General features: G+C 64.9%; 3 protein-coding genes across 4 annotated transcripts; all 3 read left to right on the top strand.

Annotated features, from left to right (window-relative positions):
- Positions 1 to 125: 125 nt before the first annotated feature.
- Positions 126 to 8,873, top strand: ABB37_09860 (hypothetical protein; the record flags this gene model as incomplete). The annotated part of the gene is made up of 1 exon (XM_015809523.1): positions 126 to 8,873. The coding sequence occupies one exon, from the start codon at positions 126 to 128 to the stop codon at positions 8,871 to 8,873; it is 8,748 nt and encodes a 2,915-aa protein (XP_015651855.1).
- A 496-nt stretch (positions 8,874 to 9,369) lies between these two features.
- ABB37_09859 (hypothetical protein) lies at positions 9,370 to 16,573 on the top strand (the record flags this gene model as incomplete). Of its 2 annotated transcripts, none has more annotated exons than XM_015809522.1 (1): positions 9,370 to 16,573. In XM_015809522.1, the coding sequence occupies exon 1, from the start codon at positions 9,854 to 9,856 to the stop codon at positions 16,571 to 16,573; it is 6,720 nt and encodes a 2,239-aa protein (XP_015651854.1). In that variant the 5' UTR covers positions 9,370 to 9,853. The 2 variants fall into 2 exon arrangements, with proteins under 2 accessions (XP_015651854.1, XP_015651853.1); XM_015809521.1 differs by having other exon boundaries at positions 9,380 to 16,573.
- A 603-nt stretch (positions 16,574 to 17,176) lies between these two features.
- Positions 17,177 to 18,428, top strand: ABB37_09858 (hypothetical protein; the record flags this gene model as incomplete). The annotated part of the gene is made up of 1 exon (XM_015809520.1): positions 17,177 to 18,428. The coding sequence occupies exon 1, from the start codon at positions 18,111 to 18,113 to the stop codon at positions 18,426 to 18,428; it is 318 nt and encodes a 105-aa protein (XP_015651852.1). The 5' UTR covers positions 17,177 to 18,110.
- Between the last annotated feature and the right edge of the window lie 212 nt (positions 18,429 to 18,640).

Here is an 18,640-nt window from a genome sequence, read left to right as displayed (position 1 = left end):
GCGGACTCGTAGCTTCACACGACGTGTCCGCCCTCTCTCGCACCCACCAATTCTCTCTACCTATTTTATTTATTACTTGAAAGGAAGGCCGAGCCTCACACACACACACAAGCGGCGTTGCGGACATGCCGTCCAAAGACCACATTCAGCAGCTGCAGCGGCTCTTCGCGCACTTCAAGCGGCACGGTGGCCGTAACACTCCGAGCGGGGTGTCGCAGATTGAACTGGTCGACGATGACGATTTAACGCGCTGGTTTGTGCAGCTGCTGTATCAAGATGAAAACGCCACCGACTTCTACGTCTCGCTGGAACTCGTGTTCAGCGAGGAGGGCGTGGGTGACGACCCTGAGAACGCGTTCTTTCTGGATAAGCGGACCTCGTCACGGGGCCCACACATCCCCACGGCCAGCACCGCAGCGGCGGCGCTCTCCGTGGCCCAGCAGCACGACACAGACACCCCCACCGCAAGTTCTCCTTCAGCCGCCCCCTCGCCGCCCTCTCCTCGTACGCGGGATGCGCCGGTCGACGCTGCCGACGGCAACGGCCGCGCTGTCGAGCAGGGCGATCTTGGGGAGAGCACGCCGGTGCAACAGCCGCAACGCGAGGAGGAGGAGGGTCTGCCACCGCCGCAGAGTCTGTCGCTGCATCACACGGATCACGCCACCTTGGCCACACCCCAGCCGCACATTGAGGGATGTAAGCGCTACGCCTCCCTGGGCGAGACGACGACCCTCCCGTCCAGCCCGCCTGGCAGCACGCCCGCAGACGGCAACGCGATGACGCGTGTTAGTGGCAGTCATCGCAGCCATGCAGGCGGCCCCTCCACAGCGGCGGTTGCCGGGCGCCGCAGAGCACGCATGCCCCTCGTGTTCATCGTCGCGCCGCGCCTCATCGCCTCCTTTATTCATCACGGCGCCCTCTGCTCCTTAGAGCTCATGTCGCAGTACTGGGAGCCGACGCCGGACAACATGACGTTGCTGCTCATCGCGCTGCACGAGACGTTAAACCCCTTCAGCGGCGACGGCCGCGTGTCGGTCGATGACGCGGAGCGGGCGGAGAGCCGGCGGGCGGCGGCGGTTGCGGCGGGTGCTGCCGGCGGTGGTGTCTCCGCGCCGGGGGCGTACTCGGCCGAGGAGCACCAGCTAGGAATGGATTACATCCGCCGAGCGCACCCGCACCTGTTTCGACGGCACGTGAGCCCCTCGCTTCTTGACTCCGCCGTCGATGTCGCTGCAGCCGCGGCAACACCAACGGCGCCAGCGCAGTCGATAAACCCCGTTGATGTTGCGGCGACGGCGGCGGGAGGAGGAGAGCGAGCGGCGGAGACGGTTGAAGGCTCGGATCGTGGCCCGGTCGCGCTCGGCGCCGCCCAGCAGACCGAATCCACCTGCAGTGTCTCGCCGAGTGTGGGTGCGGCAGCGGCGGCGGTCGTCGGCCCGCAGCCGTCGTACTCCTCCTCCACTTCTCCGCCATCGACGGCGGCACACGCCATACGCGACGTCTCGCACCTCAACACCGCGATCTACGACGCATTGGTGTACGTCTACAGCACCCCCGCCGCCGATACCGCCGTCGATCCACCACTACCACGGCAACAGCACGTTCCGTCTTTCGCGCAGCCCGTGGGGCGTCGCCCACCGGTGCAGATGCGGCTCGACACGGCAGCCCTGCTGGCGGACGCACGCAGCCTCGACAGGTTGGGCGCCCCAGCGGCCGCAAAGGCGGAGGGGGACGAGCAGGGCGGGGCGGGCGACGACGCAGGGCCGACCTCCCCATCACTCTCGCCTAACGCCGCACAAGCCGCCCCCACCGCCACGAAAACAACCGCAGCAGCGGCGGCATCCACTGCGGCGGTGTGCACGCCGGCGCTGCACGCGGAGCGGGTGTTGCGGGCGCGGCCGCCAGCGGCGCTGCACCTCGCCTACGCTCCCACGCACACAAGCGGCCATCGCAGCGACGGCGACGCGCGGAGTCGTGCGGGAGACCGGCAGCGAGTAGCCGAGTTGTGGGTTCCCCGGGCGCTTCCTCAAGTCCCCCTTCCTGCCGCAACGAGTCCTACTACTCCTTCGACAGCGGCGGCGGCGGCGGCGGCGGGGCGTCCTGCGAGCGACAACGACGGGGACGCGGGCGGGTTGACGACGCAAGTTGTGCGGCTGACCGAGAAGCCTCCGGCCCGCGCGGCCGCGCAGCCCTGCACGCTGGACGTGTGTCTTAGCGGTGCGTACGACCGAGCGAGCAGCGGCACGTGTGAGGATGTGGAGCAGGCACCGATCGCGTGTGTGCTGCGCAGCATGCGCGTCTCCGCCAGTTCAACGCGCACCCTGTCCGCCACCGCTGCCGCCGCCTCCACGCTGACGGCAAGCAGAGCCGCTCGCAGTAACCCCACGACGCCAACGAACGCGGGTGCGGCGACGGCGTCACCCACGACAGCAGCGGCAGCAGCAGCAGCGGGATCTGCACCGTCATTTCGTTTCTCTCTTCAGCCCTCTACCGCCCCGTCACCGGGCGGCGAGGTGCACGTGTGTGAGATCCCCGCCGGGTTGTCGCTGCGCTGCGAGCACATGTACCTGTACGGTCACCTGCGGGTGTTGGGGTCGCTGACGCTGCACCGCTGCGTGCTCGTCGGCTCGATCACGGCGGAGGAGCTGGCGAGCGTGCAGATCACGCAGAGTCAGCTGGCATTGATGCCGGACGACCGTCTGCTGCGGCGAGCGCTGCCGTCACCGCCAGCACGTCTGTTATTTCCACCGTCGGCGTCTCCCTCCTCTCGTCCGGGGTGCACGGGCGGGCATCGAAGTTCGCATGGCTCGCACGCACCGGCCGAGAAGGGCCGTCAAGGAAGCGAGGACGACGGCGCAGGCGGTGAAGCGGGCATCGAGGAGGAGGAGGAGGAGGAGGAGGAGGGGAGCGAAGACGCGGCGCGGCGACCACCACCGCCGCCGCCGGCGCTCTTCTACGCGCAGCGAAAGGAATGTCTCCTCGTGTTGGACTCGTCGAAGGTCGAAGTCACAGATGCGTCGCGGATCTACCGGCTTATGCCGGAGATGCAAGCAGCACAGCCGTGGCGCAGCCGTCGCCATCGTCAGCGTCATCCGTCAAGGAGCACGCAAGGTGCTGGGTCAGGGGAGCCGGCAGAGCAGGAAGGGCACAAGGACGTGTCAGCGCCAGACTCCGACGCAGAAGAAGTCAGCGAAGATGAAGACGAAGAAGCGGATGCGGTCAGTTACTCTCGTGCTAATGCAGCAGCACAGCCGCCGCTTGCGGCCATGATGACGGTGCTGCGCTCTCTTATACTAGTCTCCAATCAGGGCCGGCTGCGCCTCGTGCGCTGCAGCGTCCACCCCGGCCGCAACACGGAGCGGACGATCTTCGCCGAGCAGGACGCGATCGTGGACATGGCGTACTGCACGGTGGTGGCCGCCATCTCGAGTGCCGTCATCATCCAGGGCTGTCGCGCCTTCTTGGAGCACTGCGCCTTCGAGGGGAGCGCAGTGGAGACACCAACGGCGACGACGTCGACAGTGGTGGGGGCGGCAGCGGCAGCGGAACGAAATATGGGGCCGGACGAGCGAGACGGTGCGCGGCAAGGAGGGGAAAACGACGGACCACTGCCACCACCACCACCTCCACCGTTGCAGCTCGGGGACGCCGCACGCAGCACTGGCCTCATCGTCGAGCTCGGCGGCACCCTCACGGCTCGCTGGTGCACCGCGCGGCACGTCTACTTCGCCTTCTGCGTTATCGCGCACTCCGTCGCCCACCTCTACCGCTGCCACGCGGACAACGTCGTGAACGGCTACACGATTGACGCCTCCGCCGCGACGCTCGACGGGTGCTCCGCCCACACAAATCACGTGGGGGTGTTTGTGCTACGCAAAGCGAAGTGCATAATGACGGACGACAACTGCGGGAGCTTTGCGCGGCGGTGCACGCTGCTGGCGGCGGCGTACGAGGCTGCTCGCCGAACTGCGCAGCAACAACTGCGCGCGGTGCCGCGACGACAACAAGCAGAAGACGCAGACGCAGCAGCAGCAGCACAAGTACACGTGCCAGACACAGACGTGTCACAGAGGAGGACCTCGTCTTCGGCTGCGGCTGTTGCGGCGGCAGCGGCGGCAGCGGCGGCAGCGGCGGCGGCGCGAACGGCGCGTGTAGCTGAACTGGCGCGTCAGTACTACGTCGAGTACGTCTTGCATCCAGCGGCCGCCGCAGCGGCGGGCACCGACGGCGACGCCACGACAATGGAAGCAGCGTCGTTGAAGCTGCTGATCAGCAACGGCACACGCGGTGACGATGAAGTCCACGAGCCCTCCTCCAGCCGCAGTGTCAGCACATCACCGCCACCGCAGCAGCAACAGCAGCAGCCGCACCTCGGCATCTACGGCGGCTCCTTCAGTCTTGAAGTACGCGATGCGGCGCTCAAGGCGACGGGCGTGACGGTGTTAGACGCGCGCGACACCGCCGTGTACGCCGTCGACGACAGCACTGTGGAGTTGGAGGAGTGCGTGTTGTGGTCGACCGCAGAGACGGAAGACGCCGCCGCCGCTGCCGCTGCCGCAGCCGCAGCCGTCGCACAGGCAGAAGCGGAGACAGAAGCGGAAGGCACCGTCCATGCAACGGCTGTCGGGGGTTCTGCCGTGTCGCTCCCGCTAAAGCAGCCACCGTCGCCGGCGCCGTTCGGCCGGGGGGCGAGCGCCAGGACACCGGTCAGGAGGGCTTGTTCCCTTTCGGCGGAGTGGAAGAGTTCGCCCGGGCCGTCCTCCCTCGCATCGCGGCAGAGCTCCTGCGGGATCAAGACGGTCCACTCGTCGCTCAAGGCGCGGCGCTGCCTCATCACCGGCTTCAGCTTCGGTGTCGGCGTTATTCAGTCCTCCACGGCGGAGGTGGTCGAGTGTGTGGCGGCGCACTGCATGAACGGCTTCACAGTCGACCACTCCACAAGCCGCTTCGCCGACTGCGGGGCAGACACCCGGCACGTCGGTCTCTTTGCACTGAACAACGCGGTGGTCGAGGCCACAGGCGTGCCGCACATCGTGGGCGTCGACTCGCTGCATCGCACCCCGCCACGGCTGATCTGCGGCGGGGTTCCTGCCGTGTTCGGCGGCGACACGTACGGGGTGGAGTGCAAGGGGAGCGAACTGCGCTGCGACGGCATCGCGGTGCTGCGGGGCCGGGACAGCGGGTTTAACGTGTACAACAAGAGCCGGGTCACGTTGCGGCGGTGCCTAATCGACGTGTCTCCAACCGACGCGGCAAACTTCGTTTTCGGAGGTGCGACGCGCGACTGCAGCAGGAAGAGACCGCAGACGCCCATCACGACGACGACGACGACGGTGCCGGCGCTGCGGCGTAGAAGTAGCGGAAGTAGCAGCAGCAGCGGTAGCAGCCGCTCTGGCAGCGCCACCGCCCCGCCTCATCTCCCTGACACGCGTGCAGCGGACCCTCACGCGGGAAGGATACCCACGGAGCGACGTGGAAATGAGATGGACGCGATGTCATCGGACGCGGCGGCAGCGGAGGACCAACGCACCTCCGCATCATCAGCCCTCGTCACCGGCAGCTGGCTCCGCGGCTTGACGCTCGACATCGGCGCGGACGACGTGGACGACCGGCTGAACTCGGTCCCCGACAACAAGGACAAGGTGAAGGGCGAGAGCCCGCACCGCAGCGGCGGCGGTGGCGCTCGTTGTGACGCCGCAGCCGATACGGCGCAAACGTCATCGTCCTCTTCGTCTCCCTCCGCCGCCGCCGTCATCGCTGGCAACAGTCTTCCGGCTCCGGCCGTGGCAGCAGCAGCGGCAGCAACAACAACAACAACCGCGGCTGCGGCGGTACTCACCTCTGGGGTGAAGGTGTGGTCGGGCAGTCGCTGCTACGCGCAGGACAGCGAAGTCCGCTGCGTCACCTTCGGTTTCGCCGCCCTCGGCCCCGAGACGACCTTCGAAGCACACCACTGCACGGCGAAGCACGTCGTCAATGGCTTCACCGCGGACGGCAGTGCGATGCAGCTGACGAAGTGCAGCGCGAGCAGCAGCCACGTCGGCGTCTATGTATTGTCGAACGGGCGCTGCATGGTGCGCCGCGGCAGCTACACCGGCAAGAAGTACGGTATCGAGTGCCGCAGCGGGGTGCTGTCCTTTCAGGGCCACGTGAAGATCTACGGCTTCTCACGCATTGGCCTGTACCTGTACGCCGGAGCGCATTGCGAGGCGGACGTCGACAGCGTGCTGGACATCCACGTGCACAAGCAGCAACCAAAGCAGCAGAATGGCTGTGCATCGCTGCCCACGTCTGCTCTTCGCGAAGTTGGCGGAGGAGGGTCGCAGGATGAAGATCAGCATCCGCATCAACGTAGCAGCTCGGTGACCAACCGCGTGTCACCGCCGTCTGCTTCCAACTCTCCCGCACCTCCGCCGCTCTCCTCGCTACCGTGCGGTGTCGCAGAGGCCGCAAACGTGTCCGACTTACTGCCCGCCTGCATCGCGCTGGATGAGGCGACGGCACACCTGCCGCAGTCCATTATCGGCGGTGGCGCCCGCTGCGGCATCACGTGCGCCGACGGTGCTACCGGTTTTATCGGGAAGTGCCTCGTCCACGACTGCGCGCTCGTCGGCGTAAACGTCTTCGCCGGGGCGCACGTGACGCTCGCGAACTGTCAGGTGCAGTGTGCCGGGCAGCACGCCCTCGTCGTACACGTTGGCGGCGTCTGTCGCATAGCGCGTCCACAGACGGCGGGGGAGGGCGCCACGTGGGACGTCAGCAAGAGCAACATCAGTGAAGAGGCGGTGGAGGCGGTGGGACAAGGAAGAGGGGCAGCATCAGCAGACGGCGAGGAGCGGGGGAGCGTAGAGGACCGGTGGACGACGGTGATGTCGGGCAACGACGAAGCACAGGAGGACACGCACAGCAACAGCAGCAGTGACAGCGGCGGCAACGGCTACGGCTACGCCGGCGCAGCTTTGGCGAGAGTCCGGCAGCGGGTGTGGGGTGCTCTGCGGGGTATCGCCTCCGCCGTTGCCTCCGCCGCACTTCTGCGCCGGGATCTGGCAAGTGACCGGCCGCCGGCGGCTGCGTCGGTGTTCCGTCGGAAGAAGAGGGACGACCCGCACACGAAGGGGACGGCGCTCGCCAACGTCGAGGGTGGCGCGACGACGCTGTCGCTACTGGACACCGCCATGGCGGCGTACACCGCAGTCACCACCCGCGAGTGCTTCATTGAGAACGCGGATGCGCACGACGCCTCATCCGCACCGGCGCTCGCGGGCGGACGTCGCCACCAGCCGCCGACCCGCGCCGCACGTCGGCACCTGCATTGGATGGCGTACGAGCCCCACCGCGTCAGCCTTCCCTTCCGGCTCAACGAGCTGGTCGATGCCGGTGCGGAGAAGACCGCGCGTCCGCCACCGTCCTCTTCGCCGCTGATGCCGCCGACGCACGCCGCGGATGCGGCTGCGGCTGCCGCGGCCTTACCGTCTGTGCAGCCCGCCATCGTCGGCGGGGTGGTGGTCCGTGGTACCTGCACCGTTGAGCGCATGCTGCTGCAGCCAACACCCGTCGCTCCGGCGCGATCAGCGGGGGACGACACGGAGTCGACTCGTCAAGGGGACAACGACGAGGAAGGCGGTGGCGCAGCAGCAGCAGCGGCGGAGAGCACGACACCCGCGCCGGCCCTTCTGCAGGCGCCGCCGGCGATACATGTGTGTCAGCACGGGGTGTTGAACCTGTTTGACTGTCTCATCGACGCTTCACTGGCCGCCCTACCAGACACCGCGCACCATGAGGAAGGCACAGCGCCTGCTGAGCGTGGAGAGCGGTCCAGCAATGGAGAAGCGCCTGTAGTGGTAGTGGTGGTTTGCGATGGTCCCTACGCGCGCCTGCACGGCGACTACGTTCGTGTGCTGCGCAGCGATCGGACATGCAGTCATCGCAGCAGCCTGAACAGCAGCAGCAGCGGCGGCGTCTTTCTCTCACCGTTAGTGACCAGCGGTAGTTGCTGTACGGAGGAGGAAGAGGAGGAGGAGGAGGGGGAGGGTGTTGTCCAGTCAGCGCGCGGCTCCCCAGCACGAGCACCAGCGACCACGACGGCGGTCACGGCGCCACCACAGGAAGAGAGGTGTCACGGCGACAACGCACCAACGCCGCCGGCGGCGGACACTCCACTTCTGATCTTGTCGCTACGCAACGGGGCGCAGTGCACGCTGCACATGGCCGGGCCCTCGCGCGGTGCGTGGCCCTTCAGCCCCCTCGCATCCGCCTCTTCCGCCACTGGCGCAACCGCCGCAGACGCCGTGGCATCGCCTTCTTCGCCCAGCGCCGCTGCTGCGGTGGACACGGCGGACGGGGAGGCGAACGCGAAGGGTGACGATCAGGAGCGGGCGGCACCGCCGTCCCCTTCGCCCACGCGCCTCGCGGACGCAGCGGCGCGCGCACGCGCACCGGCAAACGACGGGATGATGCTGTGCCTCTCGAAGGACAGCCTGGCCGAGGCCTCCTTCGCAATGTTCACCAACGTAGACGTCCGCACGCAGTCCATTGCGCGATTGGTGCACTGCGGCATTGAGGGTGGGGGACCGCCGCTTCTGCGCCTGCGCAGCGGCAGCCGCGCCACCGTGCTATTCAGCCGTGTTGCCGTCATCGGCGGTGGCGGTGGTGTTGACGCCGCCGCCGTCTCCGTTGATGCAACGAGCTACTTCATTCTTTTTCGGTCGGAGGTGCAGACGGCGGGCGCGCGGGGAGCCGCGGTGATGTGTGATGACGGTGGCCGAGTCCGGCAGCTCCAGAGTGCGGTGACGTCTCGCGATGGCGAGGCCTCGCCCGGTCCCGCCGTGGCGGCCGGTGCACCGGAAGACGGAGAAGCGGAGCACGCGAAGTGATCGAATGGGCGGTTGCCGCCGCTGGTGGCGCTCGCGGCATTTTTCTTACTTTTACTTGCTAAACCCGCTTCGGCTTATTGAATGCGTGTGCCATTCTTTATACTTTACATTTACACCTCCACACCTGTATTACGCACACATCTGCTGTTACAGCATGCGGTTGCTGCCTTATGCTGTGTGTGTGAGAGAGAGAGAGAAGTGAAAGTGGAAGTGAAGAAGAGCCCTCTCTTTGCTGACTGCCACGCACTGATGTCCGCACGCAGCCGCCTCGCACCACCTTCTGCACTGCGCTGACGGAACCCCGGCCCCCCCCCCCCAACGAGAAATGCCGGATGGAGCAACGAACGTTTACAGCCATCTTTCTTTCTTCTTTTGGGGGGGATGGAGGGGCTCGATGGAGCTCCGCTTCACTCACTCCCGCACCACCCTCCTCCTGCTTTCCCTTCCCCTTACCACCCCCACCACCGCCACCCTCCTGCGGGTCTTCACCTCGCCAGATATCATCAGCAGGTGACCACGACAGCCACTGAGTTGTAGCGTCACTTAGTTGTCCGCCATCGCAGTGCAGCCACTTCTCTCTTTTTCTTTTGTCATATTTCTTTCGGGACCTCGCCCCTCGTTGTTTCCCTTTCGCTTCCTTTCATTCCTCTGTGCCTCTGCGGCGTCGCTGTCGTCGTCTCCACGTGCGCCGCTTTCGTCAGGCGCAGCACACAAGGACATCGCAGCGTTGGGATAAAGTATAACAGGTTAACGCGCCAACACATTACACGCAAACTCAAAGGTAAACCAGTAGTACTACTACTACATATATAACGCTGTTTAAACGTGACTTTTTAAACCCCTCCAAAAAGACTTGGTAACCGTTACTTTCTTGTTTGGCCGTCCTTGGTTGATCTTGCTGGGGTGCATTTGCCCTCTCCTCTCTGTCTCCCTTTGTCTTCGTCACTTTTCTTTTCTTTTCTGGCTTTCGTACACGGGCGATGTCTTCGCACTACCGCGAGCTCCATCAGCTTTTCGTGGACGCCAATGGCCAGCCAGACTTCAACACCGCCGTGGAGAGCCTGGCGACGCAGCCGGTGCGTCAGCTCTTCCTCCTCCACTCCCTCCTCTGCCTGAACGAGCCCGACGCGGCGACGAGCCCGACGACGATAAAGCCGGTGCACGAGACCCTCGCGTTGCTGCGCACCTGCAACGCGCTGCTGCGCTGGGCTGCCGAGCAGAAGCACGTGGCGCAGGGCATCCACGACAGCAACGTTGATGATGGTGTTGCGGCTGCCCCCCTCCCGCAGGCCGACTCGCTGCAGGGCGTCGATGAATGCCGCATGGCGTGGAAGTTCCTGGCGACCTTCATGGACCAGCCGGCGGCTGTCACCTGCATGGAGAAGGCGCTGACGGAGGTGGCGGTGGAGTACCACTACGCCACCGCGCGCCCGCGTCAGTTCGACATGTTCGTCCACCTCAGCGCCATGGAGAAGTTTTTCGTGGACGGCGACTCGCTGCTCATGGCGGCGCTGTCGTCCCCGCACGTGGACTGGGACTTAATGCAGCCGCTGCACGTCCTGTACAACGCCCAGGCGTTGCTGCGTCGCCTGCAGACGCGCGGTGGACGCTTCCACGTCGTCTTCTTTCGCAACACCGCTTGGTTTTGGTCGACGGCACCGCAGAAGCTGTTCCTCCGAGAGGCGCTGCGGGCGACGCTGACGGCGGTGGCGACGACGAACCCGGAGAGCCAGCTCGTCGTGGACACCTTCGACAGCTTTCATTGCGCGGAGTTCGCCGCGTACGTCGCGAAGTACGAGCCGGAGTTTTTGCTCATGTCGGACGGGGAGCAGCTGGGGCAGGCGACGCCGCTGCAGCAGCTCTTTCACAACCACACGGAGGAGGAGCTGTTGGCGTTCGAGGGGGTGGAGAGCGGAAACGGCGGGGCCGGAGACGCGACGGACTCCACCGCGGCGCCGACGTCCACCCTCCTCACGCCGGAGGAGGCGACGGAGGTGAAGCTGCGGGCGACGGAGGACCGCGTCATGGAACTGAAGAGCACCTACCGCAGCCTCGTCGAGGATGAAGCGCACGGGGCTCGTGTGTCCTTCTACTTTCACTGCTTCCTCACCTGGGCGACGGCGCGGCGGATTAAGGTCGCGTACTCCTCCCGCATCATCACGCGTGAGAACGCGGTGGTTGTGTTTGCCGTGACGGTGGAGAGCGCCAACTTTGCGCGCGCGCTCGTGCTGGAGCCGCAGTCGACGCAGCTGGCCGCCGCGCTCGAGCGCGACGTCGAGCTGCCCCCGCTGTCCGACGCCGCCCTCGCCTTGGCAAAGGACGGTCAGCTGTCGCGCCGCGAGCAGGTTGTCTCGGCCGCGGTGCACGCCTACCTCCACGCGGGTCCGCAGCGCACCCCGCAGCAGCTGCAGCTGTGTCAGGCAATGATGATGACGGCGTACTGCACTGCCCTCATCGATGCGGAGCTGCGCGCGCAGCGCGCCGTCGCGTCCCCTGCGATCGCCGCCTTCCTGAACGACCTCGCGCCGTACGTGCTGCAGGCCTTCGAGCAGTGCGACTGCGCGACGGGTCGTGGGGCGGAGTTCGATGTCTACGACGGGCACCTGCTGGCGATGATGGCGCACCTGCTGCGCACCACGCCCGCCGCGCAGCTGCTAGACGAGGACGGCGTGGCGGACGTCAACTTCAGCTGGCAGGAGGTCTTCGGCGATGAGTCGGCGGACATGACGACCGCCGCGCTGTCCGACTTGCCAGAGATCACCATCGCGGAGCCAAAGAAAGCGATGAAGTACCCGCACCTGACGCATGAGCTGGTCGACCAGCTCGCGCGCAGCTTTCAGGTGGAGGGGCACGTGTCGAACCGCCCCTACCCGTCTACGCTCGGCAACGCGAACGAGCTCAGCGGGTGGATTGTATCGCAGCCGTTTGATGAGCTGAACGACGTGGTGGATGTGCTGGTGGAGCGGGAGTCGCAGCGTAACCTGACCGACCGCGAGCGTCGCCGGCAGCTGGCGATGGAGGCCGCCTTCGTGAAGGACGCGGCGCAGCAGGCGGAGTCGATGGGCATTCGCGGCTTCACGAGCGGCACCCTGGCGGTGGTCTGCTCCGACAGCGACGACGACGAGGACACCGGCGAGGCTGCCGGCGCTGCGGGGGGCAACAACAGTAACGCGAAGAACGCGAAGAAGACGAAGCAGCAGCACCAGGGGCAGCGCAACAAGAAAGTGCGAAGCCGCGAGGACGTCATTCGCGAGGAGGCGAACGTGCGGGAGGCGAACAAGACGGTGCAGGACTGGGCACAGCAGGTGGCGGACCTGTGCAAGATGACGGAGCCGACGTCGATGCGGGCGACGGATGTGCCGGACAACATCGCGAAGCTGACGGCCGTGCTGTCACGCCTGACGAGCGCCTCATTCGGCCGCAACTTTGACCCAGGCGAGCAACTGAAGGATGAGGAGGCGGTGCCGCTGCCGCTGGCGATGTGGCGCCTGCTGGTCGAGACGAGCGGCATGCGCGAGGCCGAGTTCGCCTTCACCATCACGGCGGAGGACGACGACGGCAACAACAACAACAACAAACGCAAGAAGCCAACTAAAGACAAGCGCTCCACCAACCTCTTCGCCTTCGGCCTCATCGCGGATCTCGTCGCGGCGTGCATCGCTGACAGCAAGGACAGCCACAGCGACTGGGGGAGACTGGACCGTCTGCGCAAGATCAAGAAGAACTTCACCGTGTACGACGCGACCTCCTATTTGAACTGGGTGTACCTCACCTACGTGCAGCTGCACTTCCAGTGCAAGCTGATGGCGCGCGTGGTGCGGCTGCAGCTGGAGCAGTGGAAGGCGGAGCGGGAGCGGGCGCGGCAGGTGCAGGAGGCGCCGAACATCGCCATCGGCGTACCGCTCTTCCTGTACTGTCATCACAAGGTGCTGTCCTGCATCCGCGACAACGGTGTCGCGGTCTCGACGGACGACCTCGACGTCGTGCGCTCCGCCCTCGCCCACTTCGACTTCCCGGCGTCGTACTACGAGAAGGTGGACGCGGCGGTGGCGCGGTGGCAGAACGCACCGGTCACGGTGCTGCCGCCCAGCCACCGCCCGCGGCAGAAGGTCTGCTTCGAGACGCCGGAGATGATGCAGCTGATGAGCATGGGACACCTGCTGGAGCGCCCCGTCATCCCCACGAAGGACTACCGCGTCGTCTTCAATCCGGATGCGTGGCAGCGCGAGCTGCTCGACATCGTCGACGCCCGCGGCAGCGCGGTGGTCTGCGCCCCGACCTCCGCTGGCAAGACGTTCATCTCCTACTACTGCATGTACAGCGCGCTCAAGACGTCGAACACGAAGGTCGTCGTCTACGTCGCGCCGAACCGCGCGCTGATCAACCAGGCCGTGGCCGATGTGTGCGCGCGTTACGGGTCGAAGAAGTACTCCTTCCCGGGCCGCAACGTGTACGGCGTGCACGGCGGGGCGGACTACCACCGCTACGTGGACAGCTGCCAGGTGCTCGTGACGCTGCCCGAGGTGCTGGAGACGCTGCTGCTGTCTCCCAAGTACAAGGACTGGGCGAAGCGCCTTGACTACGTCATCCTGGACGAGATCCACACGATGGAGAGCAGCGGCAACGGCGACGTGTGGGAGCGCGTGCTGGCGCTGCTGCCGTGCCCCTTCGTCGCCCTTTCCGCAACCCTCGGCGAGACGCAGGAGCTGTGCGGGTGGCTGAACCGCGTGCAGCAGCGCCTGGCCGTGCAGCAGCCCGAGGCACGGCGCGACTTCGTTGTCCACGACATCCCCTCCTCGGGCAGCATCCAGCGGTGGAACGACATTAAGAAGTACATCTACCTGCCCCCGCCGGGCTACCACCCGCAGCTGAAGAAGCTCACGGCGAAGTACCCGCACCGGTACATCCACGACCTGCACCCGCTATCCATCTTGACGCTCGAGCAGCTGCAGAGCGGCTTCCCGCCAGACATCACACTCGTCCCGAGCGAGGTGGTACAGCTGCTGCAGAAGATGTCGGCCTTCTTCGCCGAGGTGGTGGCGCCGACGTGGTCGCACGTGGCGGTGGTGCAGGCGATGGAGGCCCAGCTGGCAGCCCTGCTGCCCGAGACGTACTTCCAGGCCGAGAACTACATCACGCAGCAGCGCGCACGGCAGTACGAGGCGGACGTGAAGAACGCCTTCGCCTACTGGGTTTACCTCAGCCACGGCCGCGACGCCGATGGGGTGGCGGAGATGAGCGAGGAGGACGCGGCGGCCTTCAACGGCGACATGCTGCGCCTGTGCGAGTCGATTCTTCAGGCCTTCTCACAGCGGCTGCGCGACGACGAGGCGCAGCTGGACAAGTACGCGACGGACGCCGCGCTGCTGCTGCAGCAAGGGCAGGAGGTGAGCGCGGCAGACTCCCCTGCCGGCACGACGCCCGCGCCGGAAGGCGAAGACAACGACGGCGAGTCTACGGAGGCGTCGACGCCGCAGCCGGCGAGCCCCACCTCGGACACGACGTCGCGCACCGCTGCTACGGCGGCGGCAGCATCAGCAGCTGTGGGGACCACAAAGAGGGCCTTCTTCCCCGAATCCAAGGAGTTCATCGCAGACAACATCATCAGCGTGCTGCGCGAGCTGAACAGCCGCGACATGGGGCCGACCATCGTCTTCACCTTCGAGGGCGAGGACTGCGATGACCTGACCAAGGCGATTGTCACCCGACTGGAGGATGCCGAGGCGGCGTACCGGCAGACGGAGGAGTTCGCGCAGTACAAAGCGGCGATGGAGCGCAAGGCGGCTGCGGTTGAGGCCGCCCGCAAGCAGCGGGAATCGACGCTGAAGCAGAAGAAGCTGACGACCGACGACGGCGGCGACGTCGAGCGGGCCGACCGCGATGTGGACGATGCGGTGAACAACGACGAGGACTTCATTGTGCCGGAGGTGCTGCCGGAGTTCACCTTCGTTGGGCAGTACTGCACCGTTGACCCGACAGTGGTGAAGGAGGCGGTGGAGGAGTGCGTGAAGCGGGGCGACAGCCTCAGCGCGCGTGCGATCCAGCGCGGCGTCGGCATCCACCACGCGGGCGTGAAAGGAAAGCTGCGTCGCATGATGGAGATTCTCTTCCGCGGTCGGCACTGCGGGGTGATTTGCGCGACCGAGACGCTGGCCCTCGGCGTGCACAGCCCATGCCGCTCCGTCGTCCTCGCCGGCGACCACGTGCTGCTCAACACGACACAGTTCCGCCAGATGATGGGCCGCGCCGGGCGCCGTGGTCTGGACTTTTTGGGCCACCTCGTCTTCCTCAGCGTCAGCATCAAGAAGATCACGCGCCTCATGACGAGCAGCATGACGGTCATCAAAGGCAACGTGCAGGTCGACCCCGTCACGCAGCTGCGCATGATGCAGCTGTATGACTACGCGCGGCATCGCGACTTGAAGGGGGCAGAGGAGTGGAGCAGGCGGGCGCTGAACATGGCGGAGCGGCTGTACGTCAACCCGCTCTTCTTCGCCGGCCGGGCCGCGGTGGAAGGCGGCAACATGGAGGCCTTCACGATTGAGTTTGCGCAGATGCTGCTCGGCTTCCTGCACCGCGAGGGCCTGCACTTCAGCGACCGCCCCTCCTCGCTCGGCTCGCTGCTCGTGGACGCGATGTATGTGTTCCGCAACGCGCAGGTCGGGGCGGAGGGCTTCGCGTTTATTTCGATGATTACGCGGAAGGTGTTTGCCCGGGCACGGCTGGCCCGTCGCTTTGCCCATCTCGCCCCGACGGACGAGGCGGCGGCGCAGGAGGCGAAGGGGGAGCTGCTCGCCTACCTCTTCTCGGTAAACAAGATCTGCGGCACCCCCTTCGAGATCCACCGCTCCGCGTTGAGCGATCCGGCGGTGGTGGAGCTGTGGGCCGGCCGGCGGGTGGCGAAGCAGCACCGCGTCGTGCTCGCCCCTCTCGACGTCTGCTCCCCGCTCGTGAAGCCGTTCAGCTACGCGTCCGTCTTCCGCATGATCTCCGCGTTTTACACCCACCTCGCCGGGACGCTGCGCGAGCCGGCGGAGCAGCGGCTGCCGTACATGTGTGCCAAGACGAAGAAGAAGAACCCGATCTTCGGCAGCAAGTCTAACATGCCGCTCATGGAGAGGCTGCGGGCCACGACGGAGCCCTACGCGGCGCGCGACCCCTTCGTCGCCATCTGCGGCTGCGGCGACCACTTCGTGCACAGCGAGGACCTCGTGACGACGCTGCGCCGCGGCCTCTTCTGCGATCGCCGCATGCTGCCCGTCGTCGACCTCATCGACGGCTGCCGCCACGACGGGGCGCAGGTGCTGATGAATGCGTGTCTGACCGATTTTGTGCGCTGCAAGGCGCAGATCGACTCCGTGCGGTCGAACTTCCGCTTCACCCTGCTGGAGGAGCTGAACGGGCTGAGCCAGTCGGAGAGCTACGCGGTGCTGAACCAGACGGAGCGGCTGCTGTCGAACGTGGCGGGGCTGACGCGGGATAGCAAGTACACCCCGCTGCAGGTGCTGAGTGCCCTCTACCCGGAGCGTCCGCGCGGGGATAACGTGGCCGAGGAGGACGCGAAGTACTACGCCGGCACCCTCGGCGTGCTGAACTTCGCGGCACAGCTGCACGAGCTGCGTCCGCACATCGACAAGGAGCTGGCGCAGGTGCAGTGGATGGCACGCCTGGCGGAGCTGAAGCGCAACGCCAAGAAGTAGGGGCCTTAGTGTTTGTATATATAATCCGTTGGTTGTTCGTTGGTCTTGTTTTGGTTTTTAGCATAAGTATGTAGCACGGGTGTGTACGCGGCTTGTTAGCTCGCCTGTTTTCCTCCTCTTAATATTATTATTTCTTCTCATTTCCTTCTTGTAACTACCCTTTTAAAGCTGTGAAGGTCCTTTTGTGGTGGTGATAGTGGTGGTGGTGGTTCTCTCTAGCAGGATCCACGTTGTCTGTTTGGGGGGGTTTCTATGGAATCACCGTACTGGGGCGTAAAGTGCAGAAACGTGTAGACAGCACTCCTACACCGCGGCGCCTGCGGGTGCGGAAGGCGGCGCAGATGCCACCGGCGACAACGCGTCGCCGTAGCCGGTCGCGTGCACGACCGCAAGTGAGGCGGAGAACGGACAATGAGAATGAAATACGAAGAACAGCGCGGTGGATGACGGCGACGTCGTCACGTCTCTCTCAAAGCAAGCGCCGACGGAGGACAACACACCAGCGCGATGACACACCACCCCAATGTGCGCCGACCACCTTTTCTCTCCTTCTTTCGCTCCCTCACCTCCTTGGTGAGCCCCACACCGAAAACCGCACGCACAGGCATTCCTAGCTCAGTCGGTAGAGCGCACGGCTCTTAACCGTGTGGTCGTGGGTTCGATCCCCACGGAGTGCGCTTTTCTTTTCAAGCAAAAGAGATGCGTGAAGGCACATCAGCCAAGTTTTCTTTTGGAAGGAACGTACTCTACTGAGAAGGAGCAATTGTGATTCTCTTGCGGCACCTCTTCTATGCGAAGTGCGATGCCATTGAGCGCCTTGGTCGATACGGCTCTCTCTTGATAGCGGCTAAGGCCGTCATGTTGTCGATCTGTATACGAAGGTTCAACCCTGCGGAAATCCATCGCCGCAAGTGTATTACCGCGAGAACCACGGTGTTCCCCTCCAGCGCGGTTATGTCGCGCTGCTCTGCTGCGGACCATGCTTCTCCAACGTTCATGATTTCTTGGGGCTCGTCCCGCATCAACACCGCTCCACAACCGGCTCCAGAGGCATCGGTGTAGAGGGTCATTGTCGGCATTCTCGTTGCCATGGCCGGCGCTATCGCTCCTGGGCGGTTCTTCTGAGCCAGGTCGTACCACTATTTAAGTTGTGCATGCCCCGTTGGGCGTGTGCAGGCCGGCTCCTTCACCAGGAGAGGTGTCCGGATGAGCTGAGACGGCCTTCGTCTAATGAGCTTCAACACCCAATAGAACTCTGCGGTGCGGATATGTAGGAATGACGAGCTGCGGAGGATTTGTGCGTACCGTCGCTCCAAGTCACCGCCCGTCATGCTTGGCGTCGGACCATCAATCTTCTGGATCGTGTGATCTGCCACGCAAACTTTGTGAGCTGCAGGGTTGAAATATACCCCCTATGAAGTCGGGGACTTCTCTTGCGTATCTCTCGTCGGTGTGAAGAGAGAGTGGGAACTCTTGCGCGGTGGTCCACATCCTCCTGAATGCTATTTGGACTGCTTGACGCGTGCCTGCGTACCGTATGTTGTCGATCCAAACGTCGATTGAGGTCAGGGCTGGGTCGTTCACGGTGAACTCGTTGCCCGCACACGTCGGACGGCCTGCCACGGTGGACGTGAGGATTTGCACGATTTCCGGTGAGACCGTGTGTCCGATCGGAGGCCGCGTCACGCACCGTTGTGTGCCGCTATTCGGATCTGCGAAGACGAAGCGTTGTTGCATTCTATCTGGGAGCTCGACCTGGAAGAAATTGAATGTCAGGTCGTGTACGCTGCCCATGTCGGCGTTTACTGCGTCGAGGTGTATCGAAAGGTGTTGGAGTGGCGCATCTGGTTGGTAGCCTTGTGCGTCTGAATGGTCGTTGCTCTCTCTCTCTCTATCTCGGCAACGTGCTAAGACGCCTTTGGACAGCGTTGTGCTTGGTCCCCGTGACCGTAAACGGTGTATTACTGTCGGCAGTATGCTGTCTCGTGCCTCGACCCGCTGCTGTGTCGGAGTGCGTGCTGTGAACTCGTCGAATGATGTTGGTCATTTGTAGTTTTTTCATGTCGT

This window comes from Leptomonas pyrrhocoris (genome assembly GCF_001293395.1).
Source record: "Leptomonas pyrrhocoris isolate H10 chromosome Unknown, whole genome shotgun sequence".
In the NCBI taxonomy this organism is placed as follows: domain Eukaryota; phylum Euglenozoa; class Kinetoplastea; order Trypanosomatida; family Trypanosomatidae; genus Leptomonas; species Leptomonas pyrrhocoris.
Note: the sequence above shows the minus strand (reverse complement) of the source record. Positions and strands in the feature narration are given on the sequence as shown.